The sequence below is a fragment of the Astatotilapia calliptera genome, chromosome 9, assembly GCF_900246225.1.
Source record: "Astatotilapia calliptera chromosome 9, fAstCal1.2, whole genome shotgun sequence".
Lineage (NCBI taxonomy): Eukaryota > Metazoa > Chordata > Actinopteri > Cichliformes > Cichlidae > Astatotilapia > Astatotilapia calliptera.
In genome coordinates, this window is record NC_039310.1 from 21416828 (window position 1) to 21434904 (window position 18077).

General features: G+C 40.9%; 1 protein-coding gene across 6 annotated transcripts in view; it reads right to left on the bottom strand.

Annotated features, from left to right (window-relative positions):
• Positions 1-18077, bottom strand: part of asap1b (ArfGAP with SH3 domain, ankyrin repeat and PH domain 1b) — an 83323-nt gene that overhangs the window by 31170 nt on the left and 34076 nt on the right. For all 6 annotated transcript variants that reach the window (XM_026179898.1, XM_026179894.1, XM_026179897.1 and 3 more), the window contains exons 3-7: positions 15704-15849; positions 11274-11348; positions 10775-10824; positions 10441-10570; positions 1075-1160 (exon numbers count right to left, since the gene is read on the bottom strand). In XM_026179898.1, coding sequence (XP_026035683.1) covers positions 1075-1160; positions 10441-10570; positions 10775-10824; positions 11274-11348; positions 15704-15849 — 487 coding nt within the window. The remainder of the gene's footprint in view (positions 1-1074; positions 1161-10440; positions 10571-10774; positions 10825-11273; positions 11349-15703; positions 15850-18077) is intronic.

The following is an 18077-nucleotide window of genomic DNA, read 5'->3' on the forward strand; positions in this document are numbered from 1 at the left end:
GGGCAGATTTGCAGAGGTGCTTAGCACATCCTGAAATCCATTACAGATGTGTCAGCGGTACACACCTCGATGCAGCTCCACGGCCGCAAATCACCACTAATGATCTCCATCTCCATCGCCATCCCTCTCTCTCTCCGTCGATGCTTTTTTCTTCTCGAAACATACATCTCCCTTCCTCTTTTCATTATTTTCGCTGCCACCGCTTTCCCTCTGCTTGTTTTCTTTCAGCCTCTGCACCGACAATCCCACATCTCTCCTCCCACTCCAGCGTGCTCTCCGTGTCAAGTACTGTTGACTTTGCAGAGTGTCAGAATGCACAGTTTAAGTGTTTATACTGCAGTTTTAGAAAAGGATTCACCTCCCTTGACTTGACCTCCCTTGGCACATTTTGCTGTGCTGCATAGTTAGCGATGGATTCATTCTACTTGGCGTTTTTTGGGTAATTTAATAACTGACACCCATTACGACTACAGTTTCTAACAACCTTTTATTTGCCACTTTTAGTGCAGAATTGAGGGAAACATTAATCTAACACTGCGGTAGTGTTAGATTGTAACTTTCTTAATTTTAGAAGTCGATTAAAGCTGAAGTGAACACAAAATTGCCTCCTGCACTTTCCTCAGCTCGCCATCCGGCGTCCTTATGCCTCTAATCCATCACCACTGCAGTTTTTCTCTCCATCAAGGCCCAGGTTGGACAGATTAAAGGGGAAGTGTATTGTTTTCTCCTGGTATTATGACAGGAACTAGAACGCTGAGAGATGATCTGTCATTCTGTCATGGGCCACAGTTCTGGCGTGGAGAGCACCAACTTTATTTACCCGCCAAACCCTGGAGCTGTCAGAACGCATCTTTGTGAGGACCTGTGCATATTTATGAGAGCTATATATGTGTTCCTGTGCACCCTGCAGAGCTGTGATTCATGCAGGAGCAAGAAAATTGACATCAAGAGCTGCACGGCAAGACGGAGAGTGAGGCAGCAACCTACTTCTTTTGAAAGAGTTTCGTTGGTGGGTGTGATGGACATGCCAGGAGAGCGTTACATATGGGTTAGGGGGATTAAGGTGGTACTTACTTGCACTGTGCGTGGTAATACTTAATTAGATTCTGAAGGAGGTCCACTCCTTTCTTGGTCTTGATCTCGTTTACTTTGATCAGGTACTGCAAGAAGGGGAGAAGCAGAGTTCAGCCATGAGTTGAAATGTAGGGTACGTTTAAAGGATTTCTGGGTTTAATGAGGTATAACATGCCAGCACTGTTACACAGACAGTAAAAGCTTCTGCTTTTGCCTTAGATACTTATAACATGAGCACTTTGCATTATGATAATCTCATCTGAGTGCACATATGTTCATGAGACCTTTGATGTGCGAGCCAAGCCTGCCTCAACACTGTGGGAGCGGAGACCAGACAAACACTGTGAAATTCCCTTGTAGAGCAGGAGAATACCATCCGTCTGCCTTGATCTAAATAAAGTTTCAAAGGGTTGATGGGAAATATTTAACATTAGCATTATTTTAAAAAAAAGAAGAAAAAAAAAAAAGGAACAGCCTCTAGAGAAAGTGCTTTGTAGGCTGTGTGCTCAGTCTGGGTGCCTTCAGACGACGCTCCGACCAAACAAACAAATAAAAGAGGATCTTAATCTGAAACTAATCCTTCAGTGTGCCAATCCAGAGATTTACAAAGAGTCACAGCTAAAGACCACTTTTAGCACTACGGGAAATTTTACTCTATTACACAATACCGCTCTGAAGCCTGTGACGCCAACATACAGTTTCAATTTGCTCCTAGTATTGTGTTCAGATGCTTGGGTGCATTAGCACACGCCTGAGCGCGTGTGGATGCGTGCATATGCGTGTGTGCATGCACGCAACCCCCGCTTTGTCTGCCTCAGACAGCCTGTTGGACGGGAGATTATCCACATTTTGTGCCAGGCTTGTGCAGGTTCAGTGTTTCGCAGCGAGCTGCCGAATGTGCGAGTTTGGACTCTTTTGTGTTAATGAGCAGCGACGTTCGCACTGCTGCCGCGTCTGGGCAGAGCAGAGCACAGCCTGCTGAGCCCGGCCTTTCCGCGCTCGTTCACCGACAACGTGGGATGAAAAGGGTGAGAGAGTGACAGCGTCCTGTAATCTGGTGATTGAGTAACGGCGAGAGAGCGAGCGCACGAGCGAGTGTGAGAGAAATGAGGTTAAGTGGGATGAACAGATTGTACCACTGACTGCAGCAAACGCCCTGCACACAACAGCAGCACCACTGATATCTCCAGCCTCTGTGGCTGTTGATTAAGAGATTTTTGATCCCAATGATTACTGTAGCTCCTCTTTCTTTTTTTTGGTACAACACCTTGTACACTTACAAAATGCTTCAAAACATAGACAACATTTTTTAAAATTACAGAACAGCATCATCTAATTCCCATCAGTAGAATTTAACTCTAATCTATATATTATTTTAGCTGCAAATCCGAACTTTTATAACACCGATGCATGTTATAACTCAGAGACACCAACCATTGTATACATTAGGTAATAGAGCTGGGCGATATATCGAGTTTTTAAAACATATCGATATATTTTTATACGAGATATAAGATGTGACAATATCCTTTATATCGATATAGTCTATGTTACGTTATAATTATAGTTGTGGAGCCGCAAGTTTGCCTCTCTTTCGTCCACTTTTGTCTCTACGCAACGTTACTCCGCCTCGCCTTCACTGAAGACAACTCCCCCTCCTACCCCATCGCTTCACGTGCAGGCAGCGACAAGACGGACACGGCAAATCTCCATTAACGAGTTACTGCGCATCGCCCCATGCGTGGGGCTGGACGGCGTCAACGTGCTAACGAGCTAAACATGCTAACGCGCTAACCGCGCTAACGAGCTAACAGCGCTAACCCTAAAATCCTTTCATTCTCTCAAAAGTTGATAGCGCGCCTTATGTATGAATTCTGGTTGTGCTTGGTGGCCGCGAACCGATTTTATGTGGTACACGGCGTTCAGCAATCTGTCAAAAATGTTTTAGTACGACTTTGGTAAGCTACGGAGCTGCACCGCTTGATAGATTGTCGGCGCATTACGGCTACCGAGGAGCTTCGCGGAGTGATACGTACTGTGCATCAACGTAATATTACCGTATTGTGTGTGTATAAGGACCATAAATGGCACCTGTAAGAGAGGTGGTTATGAAGCGGATTTCAAACTCCAGGCTGTCAGTCACACAGTACAAGTTGGGAACAGAGCAGCTGTAAAATCTGTCTGTCTTTGTTATTACGCTCAGCGTCTTTTAGTTTACATTTTGACTGCACAATTGTGAGCTCTTTGTTTAGCACAAAAACAACCTTGTTTTCTTTTATTTATGGAGCATTATTATTTAATGAATGCTCATAATTTAATTTTGAGTAATTTTTCATGTACATCTGTGCTGTATGTTAATAAAAGTGCCTGTGTGACATCTGGGACACAGCTTTGACTAAGAACTCTTTTTGTTCTTACTTTATGGCTTAAAAAAAATATCGAGATATATATCTTATATCGCCATCCAGCTAAAAAATATCGAGATATGAATTTTGGGTCATATCGCCCAGCCCTATTAGGTAACGTCCCTGAACGCAGCTCATCTCATCTTACAGCAAATCTGCACGACCATGTGAAACAATGATAAAAACATAAACATCCATGGCCCTGCCAGCTCATGCTCATACATTATCTGAAGTGGTTTGACATCTCTGAATATAAATATTAATGAGTCCACAGGCACACCAGCGCCTGGTGGGTCATGGAGTTTTTAAAACTCCGTGTTCAGCCTCTACACTGAGCTATATTTGTCCCGAATACACAGAACCAAGCAGTTATGTTCTCATTATAGTGCGTTAACATGTTGTTTTTTAAGATAAATATATTCTTGAAACCACAAAGTCATCAAACTGGCGTTTTCAGTGAGGCCGTTTAAAAAAAAACAACAAAAAAAACAAAACACAAGTGGTCAAAACCACAAAGATGTTTTTATCCTGCTCAGAGGACTCCTGTCGGTCTGGGAGGACAAAGCAAATCAGCACGGATGTGCAACGCTCTCAAGAATTTTAAAATCAAATCTGGGACTGAGGAAGCCAGCGAAAGAGGAAGTCGGAGCTAATGTAATGTAGGAGCTACAACTCGTCTTTGGCATTCAGCATCAGCTGGAGGCGGACTGCTAAATTGGATAATGTGATGGTCTTCTGGAATCATGCGAAGATAAATCTCCCTCAAGTGCCGGTTCAAACATTTCTGCAGCAGCGTATGAAACACAACGTGAAAGGAGGCGCCGTGTTGAGCCTGCAGATGATCATCATAAACAATATGAAGCTTCTCTGTAGGCTTAAATGAATGAAAGGCTTCTCCTCTTTCTTACGGTGCTTTAGAGTGATTGGCTGTAAAACCACTTTCCTGTTTGTTTTTTTAAATACTTGACATTTTAAAAGGATAAAAAGGGAAAAAGGGGGGAAAAACATCATTTATATATAAAAACAAACATGCCATCTGAATGGGGGGGCAGGGATAGGATAGGAGTACATTATATGTATCCAAATACATCCACATGTTTTTACATGCCGCCTTACAAGAAAGAAAAAGGATGTTTATAATTTCCAGCCATATCTCAATAGCTCAAACGCTTCCTCCTTAATTTTGGGGACATTCTTCCTGTAAACAACTTTCTGTATCATATTTTTCTATTTAATTAATTCAGGAGGTTTTAATGTTTTTCCAACCTTCTGCTTCGGTGCCATCCCTCTAATAAATAGATCTCATCTTGATTTTGGGAGATTTGACAGTGCGCAACAAATTTAAATGATCAAAACGGGAAAACACAAATATTTTATAAATATGCCAAAAGTTTATTTATAACTAAAAATTATGTTGTTAAATATTCACATTTTTAAACCCAAATTTGAGCCGGACTTCTCTACAATTAATTAATTAATCAAGCAACAACGTTCAACCACTAAAACCACTTTTACCTTCAGGAGTAACTCGAATCAATAACCAAAGAATTAAAGGCCACATTTCATGTGTTTGGCTGACAATCTGAACTGTAGCTGTAATTATTTATCTTACAAGCTGTTTTATTTCTGCAAAATATTCTTGAACACAATTCGAGCACTAATTATTTTCCATTCATTTCCATTTTGGATTTACTTTTTTCACTCGTCCACATCATTAAAATTTTCTGTTACTAAAATCTGTAAATCTGATGTTTTAATAATTTGACTTTTTCACATTTTTTACTCATGTTTTTCTTCTTTTACTGTTTCACTTCATTTTTCAGCCCTTTTGTAGCAGCATTTGCAGATCAAGTTGTCTGCAGCTCTTAACAGTGGCTGCTCAGCAGGAAACGGTTGTGACTAGCTGATAAACATAGTGTGAAGTCAGAAGAGACTAAAAGCAGAACAAAAAGAAATAAGTACATAAAGTGACCTTTGTATTTAAGTGGCCATAAACAACTTCAAATTCACGATAATGAAGCTCTTTAAATGCTAAACGTGTGAATACTACGCTTGATAAAAACTTAAAGAGTGAGGGAATCTCACATAGACACTTATAGCTAAAGATTAGGAGCTCCATAGTTTCCTCAAAGTCCCAGAATGTATTTATTTTAAAACTTGTGTGCCCAATATAATTTATTATGAATTCAAATGAGTCTCAAACAACTTCAGATGCACAAAGCCGCTGCATAATAATGACAGCTCAGCTAATCAAGGTTTATTTTTACCTTGGCTTGTCTTACAGAGGTTCTGTTGCATGCAAACATCATTTGCTTTGCAAAGGCGTAAATGATTCCCGCTGATAACAATCCCATGTCTATCTGTAAGAGCAGCACGATTTTAATTGTAAGACATTCAGAGGCGAAAATAAACTTGATTAGCTGAGCTCACGCCATTAGGCGCCAAGTATGTGCATCAGGGACACAAGATTAAAAAAAAAAACCATCTTAATAAACCTTAAGGGGACCTATAAAAGCTGAGATTCAAATAAAGTTTCCATGATACCAGAAAAAAAATGCAAGTAAGGGTCATGTGGAAGTGAGCTAAAATGCACACTAGCATCTCCAAACACTGAACAGAGCAGCCAAGCGGATTAGCAGCTGGTATTACCACATTAAAAGCCGTTACTAGGAGAGCTAAAACTATTATGAGATAAGGGCTTTGGTTTTAGAGCCACAATCCTATAACACCGCTAACACACCATATGCTGGCATCCTGACAGAGTTGGTGAGAATACCTGTCAGAAGGTTAGCATATTAGCATCTACAGTAGTGCAAAAAAAGTACACCTTCTTCACTTTTACATAACAGGACATAATGAAATATAATTTGGTACCTTACCAGATTACCGAAATAAAATAAAAAAAACCTCAGGTGATCAACAACATGACAGATTACACTATTTTATTATTTATTCAACAAAAACTCAAAGTCCAGAAGCAGTGAAAAACTAAGTACACCCTGTGACTAAACATTTTGTAGAACCACGTTTAGCAGCAATAACGGGAAGTAATCATTTTCTGTATGGCTTTATCGGTCTCTCACATCGTTTTGAAGGAGTTAATGGCCGACAGCAAGGTGCTCAGGTCTTGTGGATGCAAAATCCCAACCGACACTTCTCCATCACCTTGCTTAACAGTTGGTATGAGGCATTTGTGCAGATATTCTGTGCATTAGAGATTTGAGAGGTAGGTAATACTTTCAAACAAGCTATACTTGTTGTGTCTTTTTCTAAATGTACTCTCATGAACTTTAACTTTTAACATGCTAACTGAGGCCTGTAGAGTCCGAGATGTGGCTAATTCTTCTAAGCATGGCAACACTACAAGAGCTTAAATGGTTTCCACTTGTAAATACTCTTTCTCACTGTACAGTGACAGACTTCATATTGTTTGGTAATGATTTTAAAACCCTTCTCAGATTGATGGGCAGCAGCAGTCTTTGCAGATATCTGTCCTCCTCTGCAGGGTGTGAACACATCTTACTGCTTCAGACCATCAAACTGCCAAAATCTCACTTTTATGGAGGTGCTCTACTTGCTGATAATCAGCTAATCAAGTGCATTTGAATTGGAAGCTCCTGGCTGCTACTCATCCTTTTAATTCCTGTAGATGTAATCAGTGTTTTTTTTTTTTTTTTTACAGACTACTTCTAGATTTTTTCCTAATTTTTCTAAATTAAAACAGTGAAATATATCAAGTGTTGCTATTCATCTGAAGTTTTATTTATCTAATTTTAAAACCTGCCAAGGACCAGATTGTTTTTATTATGTCCTGATACATAAAACCTTAGAACTGACAGAGGGTGTACTTTCCTTTTCTAATGTGAAGCTGAGCTGTTAGCGATTAGCTCAGAGATTCTTAATATTCTCATGTTGGCTCATGTTTAGCTTTAGAAGTCGTTGGAAAACATCAGTGGTAATCAAGTATGACTTGATCAGCCATTCAGTACGTGCTCTGTAACAGAGTAAGGAGAAGTTGGAAGACAGGTGGAAAATGTGGGCAAGGAAATACTTGAGAACCACAGTGAGAAGGGGGCAGATCAGCATGGCAGGGCACAAAAGAAGTGCAGCGAGTTTTGTAGTGAATAATTCACACAGCCAACAGCAGTGCAGCAGCCATTGGTCCATTATGTAAAAAATCCTACCAGGATAAAACAGTGAACGAGGCGTAGGCGTCACCACCCACCACTAGAGACGTTTTTGGCAGAGCAGAGTGAGCTCTAACAGTTTGTTCTGATTCTCATGGGCGTATAAGGAGCTCGCAATTGTTTTACACTTAATTCTCGCTGTCAGATTTCTTTAAGTTTGCTCTTTGTGCGCTAATATCAAACAGAATTACAACATGTTTAACAGCAAACACGTTCACGGCACCAGATGAACATCTGAAAGCACTTAAAGACAAACGTTTGATTGTTTAGCTCAAATATCTAACTTATGTCATCGACTCTTTTTCTTCTTATTCTTATCCTCTGACATGCAATCACTGCAACAACCAGTTCAGCTCCAGTGCTGACAAACAAAGACTGAAAATACACGCCTTGCATTACTGTAGCAGAGGTGTATGTTGAAACCCTACACATGGTGCTGCACATTACAGTTTTGACAAATCACTAATTTAACAAAAAGAAATTACTAATTCATATTTTGCTAAACTACAACATTAATTAGAAGAAACTCGTGGATTCTCACTGTCATGTATTCTTGAGCCACCCCTCATTTCTTTATATATTTACAGGAAAATGGGAAATAGGTGGACAAATTTTGCGAATATATACATAGACATATAGTATAAAAGGCAAAAAGAGAGTTTGTCATTATTTGGACGACCACCTTTGTTTTTCAACACAGTCTGAACTCTCTTAGGCCGATCCATGACATAGGCTACGTTCACACTGCAGGCGAAAGCGCATCAAATCCGACTTTTTTGACCCTATGTGACCCATATCCGATCATGGTTTGACAGTGTGAACAGCACAAATCCGATATTTTCAAATCCGACCTCACTTTCGTATGTGGTACTGAATCCGATACATATCTGAAGTTTTAGAAAGCGACTGCTGTTTGAACGGTCATGTCGCATTAAATCCGTCTTTTACGTCACTGACACAAGACAGACGGCAATTATCAGCGCCGGAGAAAACATCGCGAACGCTTCCTGGCCATCCGGTGTAGATGTCAGTGAAACTGTTGGGAAGACAACGTTGGAGAAACGTGAACACTTTATTTGTACTGTATAATCTGCAGATTCTGACAGAAATCTGCAACTATCCTTTGAAGCACCGCTCCTCTCTAAAACAGCAATACGGATAATTATTAGGCCATATGTAAATAACAAAATAACTTTATAACTTAAAGCAAAATTGGGAAACGTAAAGTCCGAAGCAGTCAAACAGTACTGTTTGCTCTGGGTCTAAACAGAGCGCGTTGCGTGTGACGTCTTCTTTTGCGCATGCGGGCCGCTTTGAGCGTTCACACTAGAGCGCGTTTGCTGTCACATTTTATTTGTAGTGTGAACAAGCAGACAAAAAAATCGGATTTGATCCAAAAAATTGGAATTGAGCATTAAGACCTGCAGTGTGAACGTAGTCTTAGTGTTACATTGCGTTTGGGAGCATTGTCATGCTAAAAGGTGAAACCATTACCGATCAGACACGTTTCAGCTGGTGTTGGATGGAGGATCAAAATCTGATTGCACTTTTCTGTGTTGATACTTTCATCAAATTTGACAACACCAACACCTCTGACTGAAAAACAGCCCAAACCATGACAATTGTACCTCTCTCCTGACCTCCTCTGCACAAGTTGATGATGATAATTTATCCGTAAATTTCAATTAACCAATTCCTCTCACCTGTTGCTACTGGTTTTCAGTTTGGCAGAGCTTAACCTTTGGCCTGCTTTTCATAAATGTTTACTTTTATACAGTCTATTAATAAACTTTGCTCTTCATGTGTGTGTGTGTGTGTGTGTGTGTGTGTGTGTGTGTGTGTAGTGGTGGTTTTGTCTTAATATTTCAAGCTAACAGGAAGCAGGAGCCATTAGGTGACAGTATCAGTATCAAAAACATATTTCTATATTTATACCTTCTTGAATTTCCTGCATTTCGTTTCAGTCTTTGCCTGAATCACCTTTTCTTTTTTTGTATGACAAACTTTTGAGCCTCGATATCCTGAAATATATCGGAGTTTTAATAGAAAAGAGTCAAAGGGAAAGGCCATGCAGTGATTAAAATACTTGAAAAATCCTGAAATAAAGATATTTGAGGAAAAAAATGCTACGTCACGAAAGCCAATCAGCTGGGATTCTCCCCACAGGCTGTGGATTCGCCTGACGCCACTGATGTTCAGAAATAGAGAACAAGCTTACCAACTGTGGTTACATTTTGCTTTTACAGAGTCGGAGGAAAAAAATGAAAGGCATCATGGTCAAGTTTTGAAAATCTGTTTCTATAACTTGATTTCAGCTCTCTTGGTCGTGCTCCTCTTGCCCCGTTGGCTGTTGGAGCGACTTTTTGTGGGTTTGATGAAAACACACCAACTGTGGACAGCTACCCTGACAGGATCTTGAGGACCAGGGGAAAAATATGAACTGAATGAAATTAAGCGAGTGATCTTTTTTAATATCAATAAATAATAGTTTGTAGATCCTTTACTGACCCTTATTTCAATCAGCTTAGATCCTTTTCTTTTTTAAAGTAAAAGACAGAAGTGACAGGAGCAGGCTAGTGGGTATGCTGCTGTATGTTTTAACACTTATCCCACTAAGATAAAGTCTTACCTCTGTGATTTATTTATTTATTTTTTACAATTTTGGGCAAAATTGTTGCTTTTGTATCTGTTTTTCTCTAAACTGAATCTTAATCATTGACTCTCAAGCGAGCCTCCTGCAAATATAGAGCTGTTAGACGTAAACAAAGGCCTACCTCGCACATCTGGAGCTGAAAGAGACGCCGTTCCTTCTCCATCTCCTCTGCGATTTCGGCCCCGGTGATCTCGGTGCGGATCATCCCATGCTGCTTGGCGTGCTCTCGCTTCTCCTTCTCTATCTTTGTACTGACAAAAAAAACCACAGGACTAATCATTACAAGGGCTACATTTCTAAATGTGACCTTTATTTGTTTTTCGCATTGGGTTTGTGTGCTGTAAATTCTGTGATACTCTTTAAGGGCCCCTGCAGAACTGCTGTAATATCAATAAAGCTTGACTCATAATGACAAACAGCGCAGATACAACAGCACACTTAAGTTATCCACTTACAACTTGGCTTCGTAGTCCTTCCACGCTTTGTCAAAGGGCTTCTTTATGTCCTGCAGAAACACAGAAGAACAAGAATCAGCAAACTACAAAGGAGGTCACAGGAGGGACGGAGTTATTTGAAGAGTTGGATCGCTGCTTGAGGCCCAGCAAATGCTTCACTACACTCTCGATTTATGGCCTCAATGCCCAACGAGCACCCACGCCCCTCCTTGTACCTCAAACATCAAGAGTTCATGGCCCAGTTATTCGCCTTAAACAACACAAAAGCAGTGTTTACTTCAGCCAGATTTACAGTGTGATCTTTAGTTTCTTCTCTAAACTCCCCCGTCTATCCTCCAAGTCTCTTAATCACAGGCACACAACTTGAAATTGATAGAGAGATGGGCTGACCGGCCATCTATCCCCCTGCCCCACTGAGATGTACTATTAGGGGCCCCGGAAGAGTCGAGAGAGAGAAAAAAGGAGGAAGAAGAGAAATTGTTTTTAAAGTAAATCTTACCCCTTTCACGCCTTTCAGATCACCCTTCAGCAGCGAGTCCAGGGTGAAGATCACATTGTGGCTGAGGCTTTGGAGCTGAAAGAGACAAGAGGAGGAGGAGGGAGAGGATTTATAATGAGGAGAGAAAACTTAGTTCGTATATCAAACCATAGCATCAGAGGCAGACGTTAAAGGGACTGCCAAGTAAAACCACAAAAAGAACCAACAATGAAATTCTATTACAAACAAGTATTGTCTGTGCAGCCAGAGCTCGATATAACTCACTCCGCTGTGCCACAGATCTGTCCAAAAGTATTAAAACACCGGGTTAAATGTTCCTTACTCATGAGCATAGCAAGTCTAACCATAAATACACTGTAGGTTACAATCCTGCTACTAAACCTTCAGCCACCAGAGCACCAAATGTTTATTTACTGCAATCCACAGCTGAAAATAGACCTTGCTAAATTCTTGGGTAACACTAAAAACTGCAGCCCCCAGGTACATTTAGGACGACTCATACTATTACACCACAACTCATGCATTGTTTATAGTAGTGCAAATGGGGCTGCACGATTAATCGTTAGAAAATCGCGATCTCAATTCATACTTATGTGCGATCTCATTTCCAAATGACAACGATTTTTAAAAAAAAGAAAAAAAGAAAAAAAAAGAAAAAGACGACGACGATTGTACCGCATTTTGATCCGGGATGTAATCTGCATGAAAACAAGCGCTCACTCTTCCTGCTCAACAAATGACAAGGGCGGAGCCTTATACCACGTGATACAGAAGCTGTGCCGTGTGATGCTAAAATTAGCAGGGAAAAAACAACGGACAGCACGTCAGGGATGACGAGCAAGTGACAGGAGAAAATCCGTCCAGGTCAACCACCCAAACATCAATAACGGGAACCTTATACAGCGCTTCCCTATACACGTCGAACTCCCGCAGGCACAAAGAAATTACGGAGGCTATCACTTATCACCTGACCAAAGATATGGCTCCCATCAACACTGTGCAAAACGAGGGATTTAGGAAAATGATCAACACCCTAGACAAACGCTACACAGTGCCGTCCCGCAACTATTTTTCTATTGTTGCACTACCTGCTCTATACACGCAGCGTCGAGCAAAGGTGGAGACGGAATTTCAAGCAGTACAACATTTTGCGCCAAAGACAAAATGTGAGACATTTAACCAGTGTATTTATGTTTATTTATTGTTTTTATGTTCAGTCTCAACTGTTACTGAACAACAGTTGAGACTGAACAGTTGTTCAGTCTCAACTGTTACGAAGTTGATGTGCAGTTAATAAGTGCAATAAATATTTATACTGGAAAAGAAAATCGTGAGAGAATCGTGATCTCAATTCTAAGCCAAAAAATCGTGATTCTCATTTTATGCAAAATCGTGCAGCCCTAAGTGCAAGGGTAATTTTATCCCATTGCCAGGTTATTGCTAGGCAACGTGATGACGTCATAATATAGTTAAGGACCTTCAGGGTCCTAAGATGTACCTGTGTGCCAAGTTGGGCTGTTGAACACGTGATTGAGTAGGGCGGGTTGCAAACAAAGACAAAGTCACACACATATGATAGAAAAATATTGCAACAGACATGTCGGTTTTAGCTAATATGATGTCCAACAAGTGCCGACAGCATACTCAACGTTACACACAGGAAGAAACTTGGGGTAAACACTGCTGAATGGTGTCAGCACATTGTTGACAAGCAGAGCAGTTTCATTGTTTCAAATGCTCTCAGCAGAATAGAATCACAGCTGTGCAGATACATTAAAAAAAAATGGGATCACCATCAGTCGCACTTAAAAAAAAACAACGCAGTAATAGTCTGGCTGTACACATCACACAACACCAACAGTAAGGCTTAGACACATTTCAGGCTGCCTGGTGAGTGTTACTGTGTCCACAGGATCTCTCGCTTCTGTGTTTCTCGTTCATTGTCTACTGCCTGTGCAACACATCCAGAGATGGGACATCTGCATAAACTCTAGATTATTTTATGCAAATGCAATGCATCTGACATGATCCAATGCATCTAGAACAGGAATGTGAAACTCATTTTAAGTCGTGCATAGACGGTCCTGGAACTCCAAATTTAGCATATAAAGTTCTCATTTATTAGAACTAGTTTTCATAAATTGACAGTAAATGTTTAGCATTTGAAAAACTGTCAGTGGGCCGGATCAGAGTCAATTCTGGGCCTTATGTTTGGCACTCCTGTTCTAGGACCTCATGACAAACTCTGAATGTAGTCGTACTCAGGCTCTAAAAAATAACCAACATCTGCGTGACTTCTTCATCACCTCAAACGAACTCAGAAACAAGTTTCACTGAAAGTTTGCAAGCAGTCTCTGATGTTGGTTTGAGTATGGAATCCAGAAGTAGAGATCCTGCAAGAGGTGATCGTCTAATCAGTTTCAGCTCAGTGTTTGCATGAAGCTGCAGACGTGAGAGCACCTGTCCAACATCTATCATGACTGTCTAGTGTAATATTTACTCTTAGCAGTAGGAGTTCATAAAGATGACATGAAATTATTGCAGCCCACCACAACACTGCCAGTTTCTCCTGTTGGGAAAGGAGCTCTCCCATCGAATGTCCAGTGCCGGGAAGTCGAGTCATCTCTTGTGTGCCCCACTTTTTGTTTCCACTATTCCAGTTAGCACTGCGTGGTTTAATTGCTAAAGGCTGTGGCAGCAAATCACCAGCTTTGTCTGCTACTGGGTCATGGAGTGTTGAATACAACTTTTACTGGGGGCTAGACTATAATGGGAATTGGCAACCAGCTCCGATTTGTTCAATAAATCAGGATTAGTAACATCAAACATGTCGGTGGAGTTTTTGCACAGCTGATTCACATACAAGCTTTCAACATTATGTTAAAAAAAAAAAGCTAAACACATAAGTAGGACCATTTTTTAACAAACAAATAAAATCAGGGATCAATAAGAAAACTGATAAACAATGAATCCTGAGTCAGATTAAAGTAATGAGCATGAATCAAAACCAAAGCGGGGGATGTGAAACTAAAACAATGAGTTGAAAAATGCTAAAACGGTCCGCAGTTAAGTAATAAGTACAAACCATTCCTTCCACTTTACACACAGGCCTTTGATCCCATTAAAATGAAATGAAAAAGCACAGTTTTAAAGCAGTGCATCTTCAGTGCATCTTTGGATTTGAGAGAAAAACAAAACAGCACCAGCCTTGTTTTTTTAACCTTCACTGCACTTTATCAACACATTCCTGCTGCAGCTGGCTGAAGCAACGAGCAAACGCCACAGGAAAATGGCGCACATGCAAGTGAGTCCGTCAAAGAACGATGTCTGCAGCAGCTCGGGTTGCCGCAGCTAGGCTCAGCAGCTCTAACCATTAGGATCAGCAAGGTCACTCACAACACCACTAAGCATTTAAGTCCCGTTGTTGCTGTTAGCCAAGTCCACAGCGCCTCACTGCAGCGTTCGAGGAAGTAAACAATGCTTAATGGGCGCTAATGTGCTTCTTAAGTGCCTGTCTTGCATATGCTATTGTCAGAATCAATCTTTCATTGGCCGGCTGCCGATGTGCTCTAACAGCCATCCTGGAAACTGTCACTGTCTTCTCAGAAGGAAAACAGAGAAGAAGACACAGAAAAGCTGCTTCTATCTGTTTGCGAAATCCTTAAATTTCAGCTGATGACACATGTAGGACATCTAGGGCAAGCGCCGCTCATCGATACTCATTTGTAGTACACGCACACACCAGCTGCCCTCAGGGCGCCGTTATTGAAGTCTGAAAAATGCACTCGATGAAATACTCAAAATGAAAAAGTCAAGAGATGTTTGCTTCAATATGCAGGCAGCTCAGACAGGTGAGTGATTTAAGGTGGTTTCCACACGGACACGCATGCAGTTGTTCCTGGTGCTGCCAAGTTTATTTATGGAGTCTAATCTCCCCGTGAGCCACACAGGATGAGAGAGAGAGCAAAAGAAAGAGAAAGAGAGAGCGCGTGGTCTGGCTCTTCCAACAACAATCATTCAGAGGATTCAAACAGGACACATTATTCAACAGAAACGTCAGGGGAAATCCACACCAGGCAGATAAGAGCCCGTCTGGTAAGGAAAAAGGTGGATAAAGTCAGCTATACTGTCCAGTCGCCATGATGGTTTTGACTGCGTAGGCGAGAGCAGAGATTGATGAACATGTATTATTCAGCTGGAACCTGTACAAACGCATAACTCAGGTGTTAGCTGCTTCATCCAACCTTTCAATCTTCACCTTTAAACTAAAGTAATCCTAATCTATCCCACTGATCCAAGTGAAGACAGCGAACGTAAGCTGTGTATGGAAAGGATTCCTCTTTCTACCCTTGCATACACCAGGCCAGCAGTAAAGGCTCTCCAAGCCATTTATTTTAATGACACTTTGAGTGCTGACAGGCTGGACTCACCAGGTTCTTCAGGAGTGCCGACAGTTCCTTGGTGAGGGAAGAGAACTTGACGAAGGCTGTTCCCAGGTCGTGGTTGTCCCGGCTGATGAAGTTGCTGCCAAACTTATCCAGAGCCTGGGCGTAATTGTCTTCATTCTGGACGTGGTCTGTTTAAAGAAGGGGATGGGGCAGTGGTCAGTTTAAATGCTATAACTTTTAATGACATCCTGAGGGGAAAAAACATCAGTGTCCTTCTTCAGGTGCACACACAGCGACCAGGTAGTGAATTATATGTTTTTTTGAATCAGTTTTAGGCTTTAAGTTCCTTAAAAGCTCTTTCTGCTTAGACATTTAATATTTAAGAAGTATAAGCTTATTTAAAAAAAAAAAAGGAAGTGAAACCTCTTATGTCCTGTTTTGAAACTGTTAAAAAACATCGAGAACAGAAACAAAGCCAGAAACTTTGCTTCTTGGGGCATTTTTCTCCACATCATATCAGAAAATCTTGAGATCCTTTTACATGTTTCTAAGAAAGAAGAATGAGCTTTAATGACCTCTAAAACCCACTCAGAGGAGAGCGCTCGGCTTGCATTATGAGTTCAGAAAAAGAAAAGAAAAGAAAAGACAACACCTCTGATATACCGTAGTTATTGCTACAGTCGCTGACCCACTCTGTATCTAGCTGCAATCAAAAAGAGGTGTCGCACACACCATGTACCACACATTGGCTGTCAGGTATAGGAAGATGAGCCTAAGTGGATGGCAAACGACTCCGAGTGAAATCATCAACCCAGATTCCCAGTCTCCGTCCCAGAGATTTGGGCCAACTCACGCACTTGATCTCAAGTCGCAGCTCTTCACTCGACGAACAGTTCAGAATTCAATTGACAAGACATAAAAAAATAATAACACTTTATTGATAATAATAATAATATTATTATTATTATCTTCCAAATAGCAAGAGCGGAAACTTGCCCTGTCATTTCATTGAGGACATTTAACACCTGGAGGCCCTTCACCCAAACCCTTCACATCCCAGTGGCCAAATCCTTGAGTGGGCAGTACTGCGACATTTTTTTAAAAAAGCGGACCCGTTATGCCTTTACTTATTTTCTGTCCGTTTCTGATACATGCTCCGGCCCACTCATCATCACAGTGGACTGTATGTGGCCCATGATGTAAAATGAGTTTGACATCTCTGCTTTAGACTAAACAAAACGCTTGATCAGTGATTACATCGAGTCTTTTCTTATTTAACGACCAATTGCAAATTGCAACCAAATAGTTCCCAGAAGTTGAGACTGCATCACCCACAATCTTTGATTTGACTTGGACTGACTACAGTCACTCTCAGACAACTGCAAACCTTCACCAGTCTAAGCATCATCTAATTTAAAAGCACAGACAGATTCTCAACACGTTGCAGTAAATATGACTCTGTCTGCACCGATGATCATCTGCAACTCATCTCATACTCTGCAACTGGTTCCCAGCTAGGGCTGCCACAAACGATTATTCTGATAGTCGACTAGTCGCCGATTATTTTTGCGATTAGTCGACTAATCAGATCATCACCCATTGGACGTAAAACCTACAAGCTGTAGGTTGCACCAGCAGCATCTGCTCTTATATAACTATCATTAGCTTACAGCTTTAAGTGTTTAAGGTCTGTGCTAACTAAAAATAAAGACAAGATGGTAGTTTATTAAATTTTAATTAAACTTGCAGATTGTTTCGGTGAAGTTTAATAAACTCCTTGCTATCTAAAATATAACAGGACACCGGAGTAAATTCTGGAGCATCTCACACTTCTGATAATCAGCTGTCTGTTTGATGTTTATTCAGCTGTGTAAAAACTATAACTTTAATCTCAGCCAAACCGATTTACTCAGGAACAAATAAATACTAACAAAAAGCCAAACAATAACATTTTAAAGTTATCTAAGTGAAGGCCGGGAGTCCGGTGTTCTCACGGCTCTAGTTAGCCTTGCCCCCGGTTAGCTATCGAGCTAGCGGGTAACAGACGTCTCCGAAAACGTCAGAGCGCTTTTGAAAATATTTGGTGTCTTGATAAACTGAGCCGATATTTGAGGTTTACACAGCTACATTCTCGCCTGAAAATATGTTAAACGTTTATTTTGTGACTCAGAAAGAATAATAAGAGTAACATTAAAACCAACTAGCTGCCGCCATTGTTGGAAACTGAGCTGGGCGCTATGAATTCTGGGACAGAGCTTCTTCTTCTTCGGGGTTTAAGGGCAGCTGGCATCCTTGTACATGCAGTGCTGCCATCTTCTGTTTCAGTCCGTTATTACACTCTTAAATCCTGCTACTTATTCCTGCGTCTTTTGTGATCTTACAAAGCTTCAAACGACGCGTTGACTATTAAATCAGT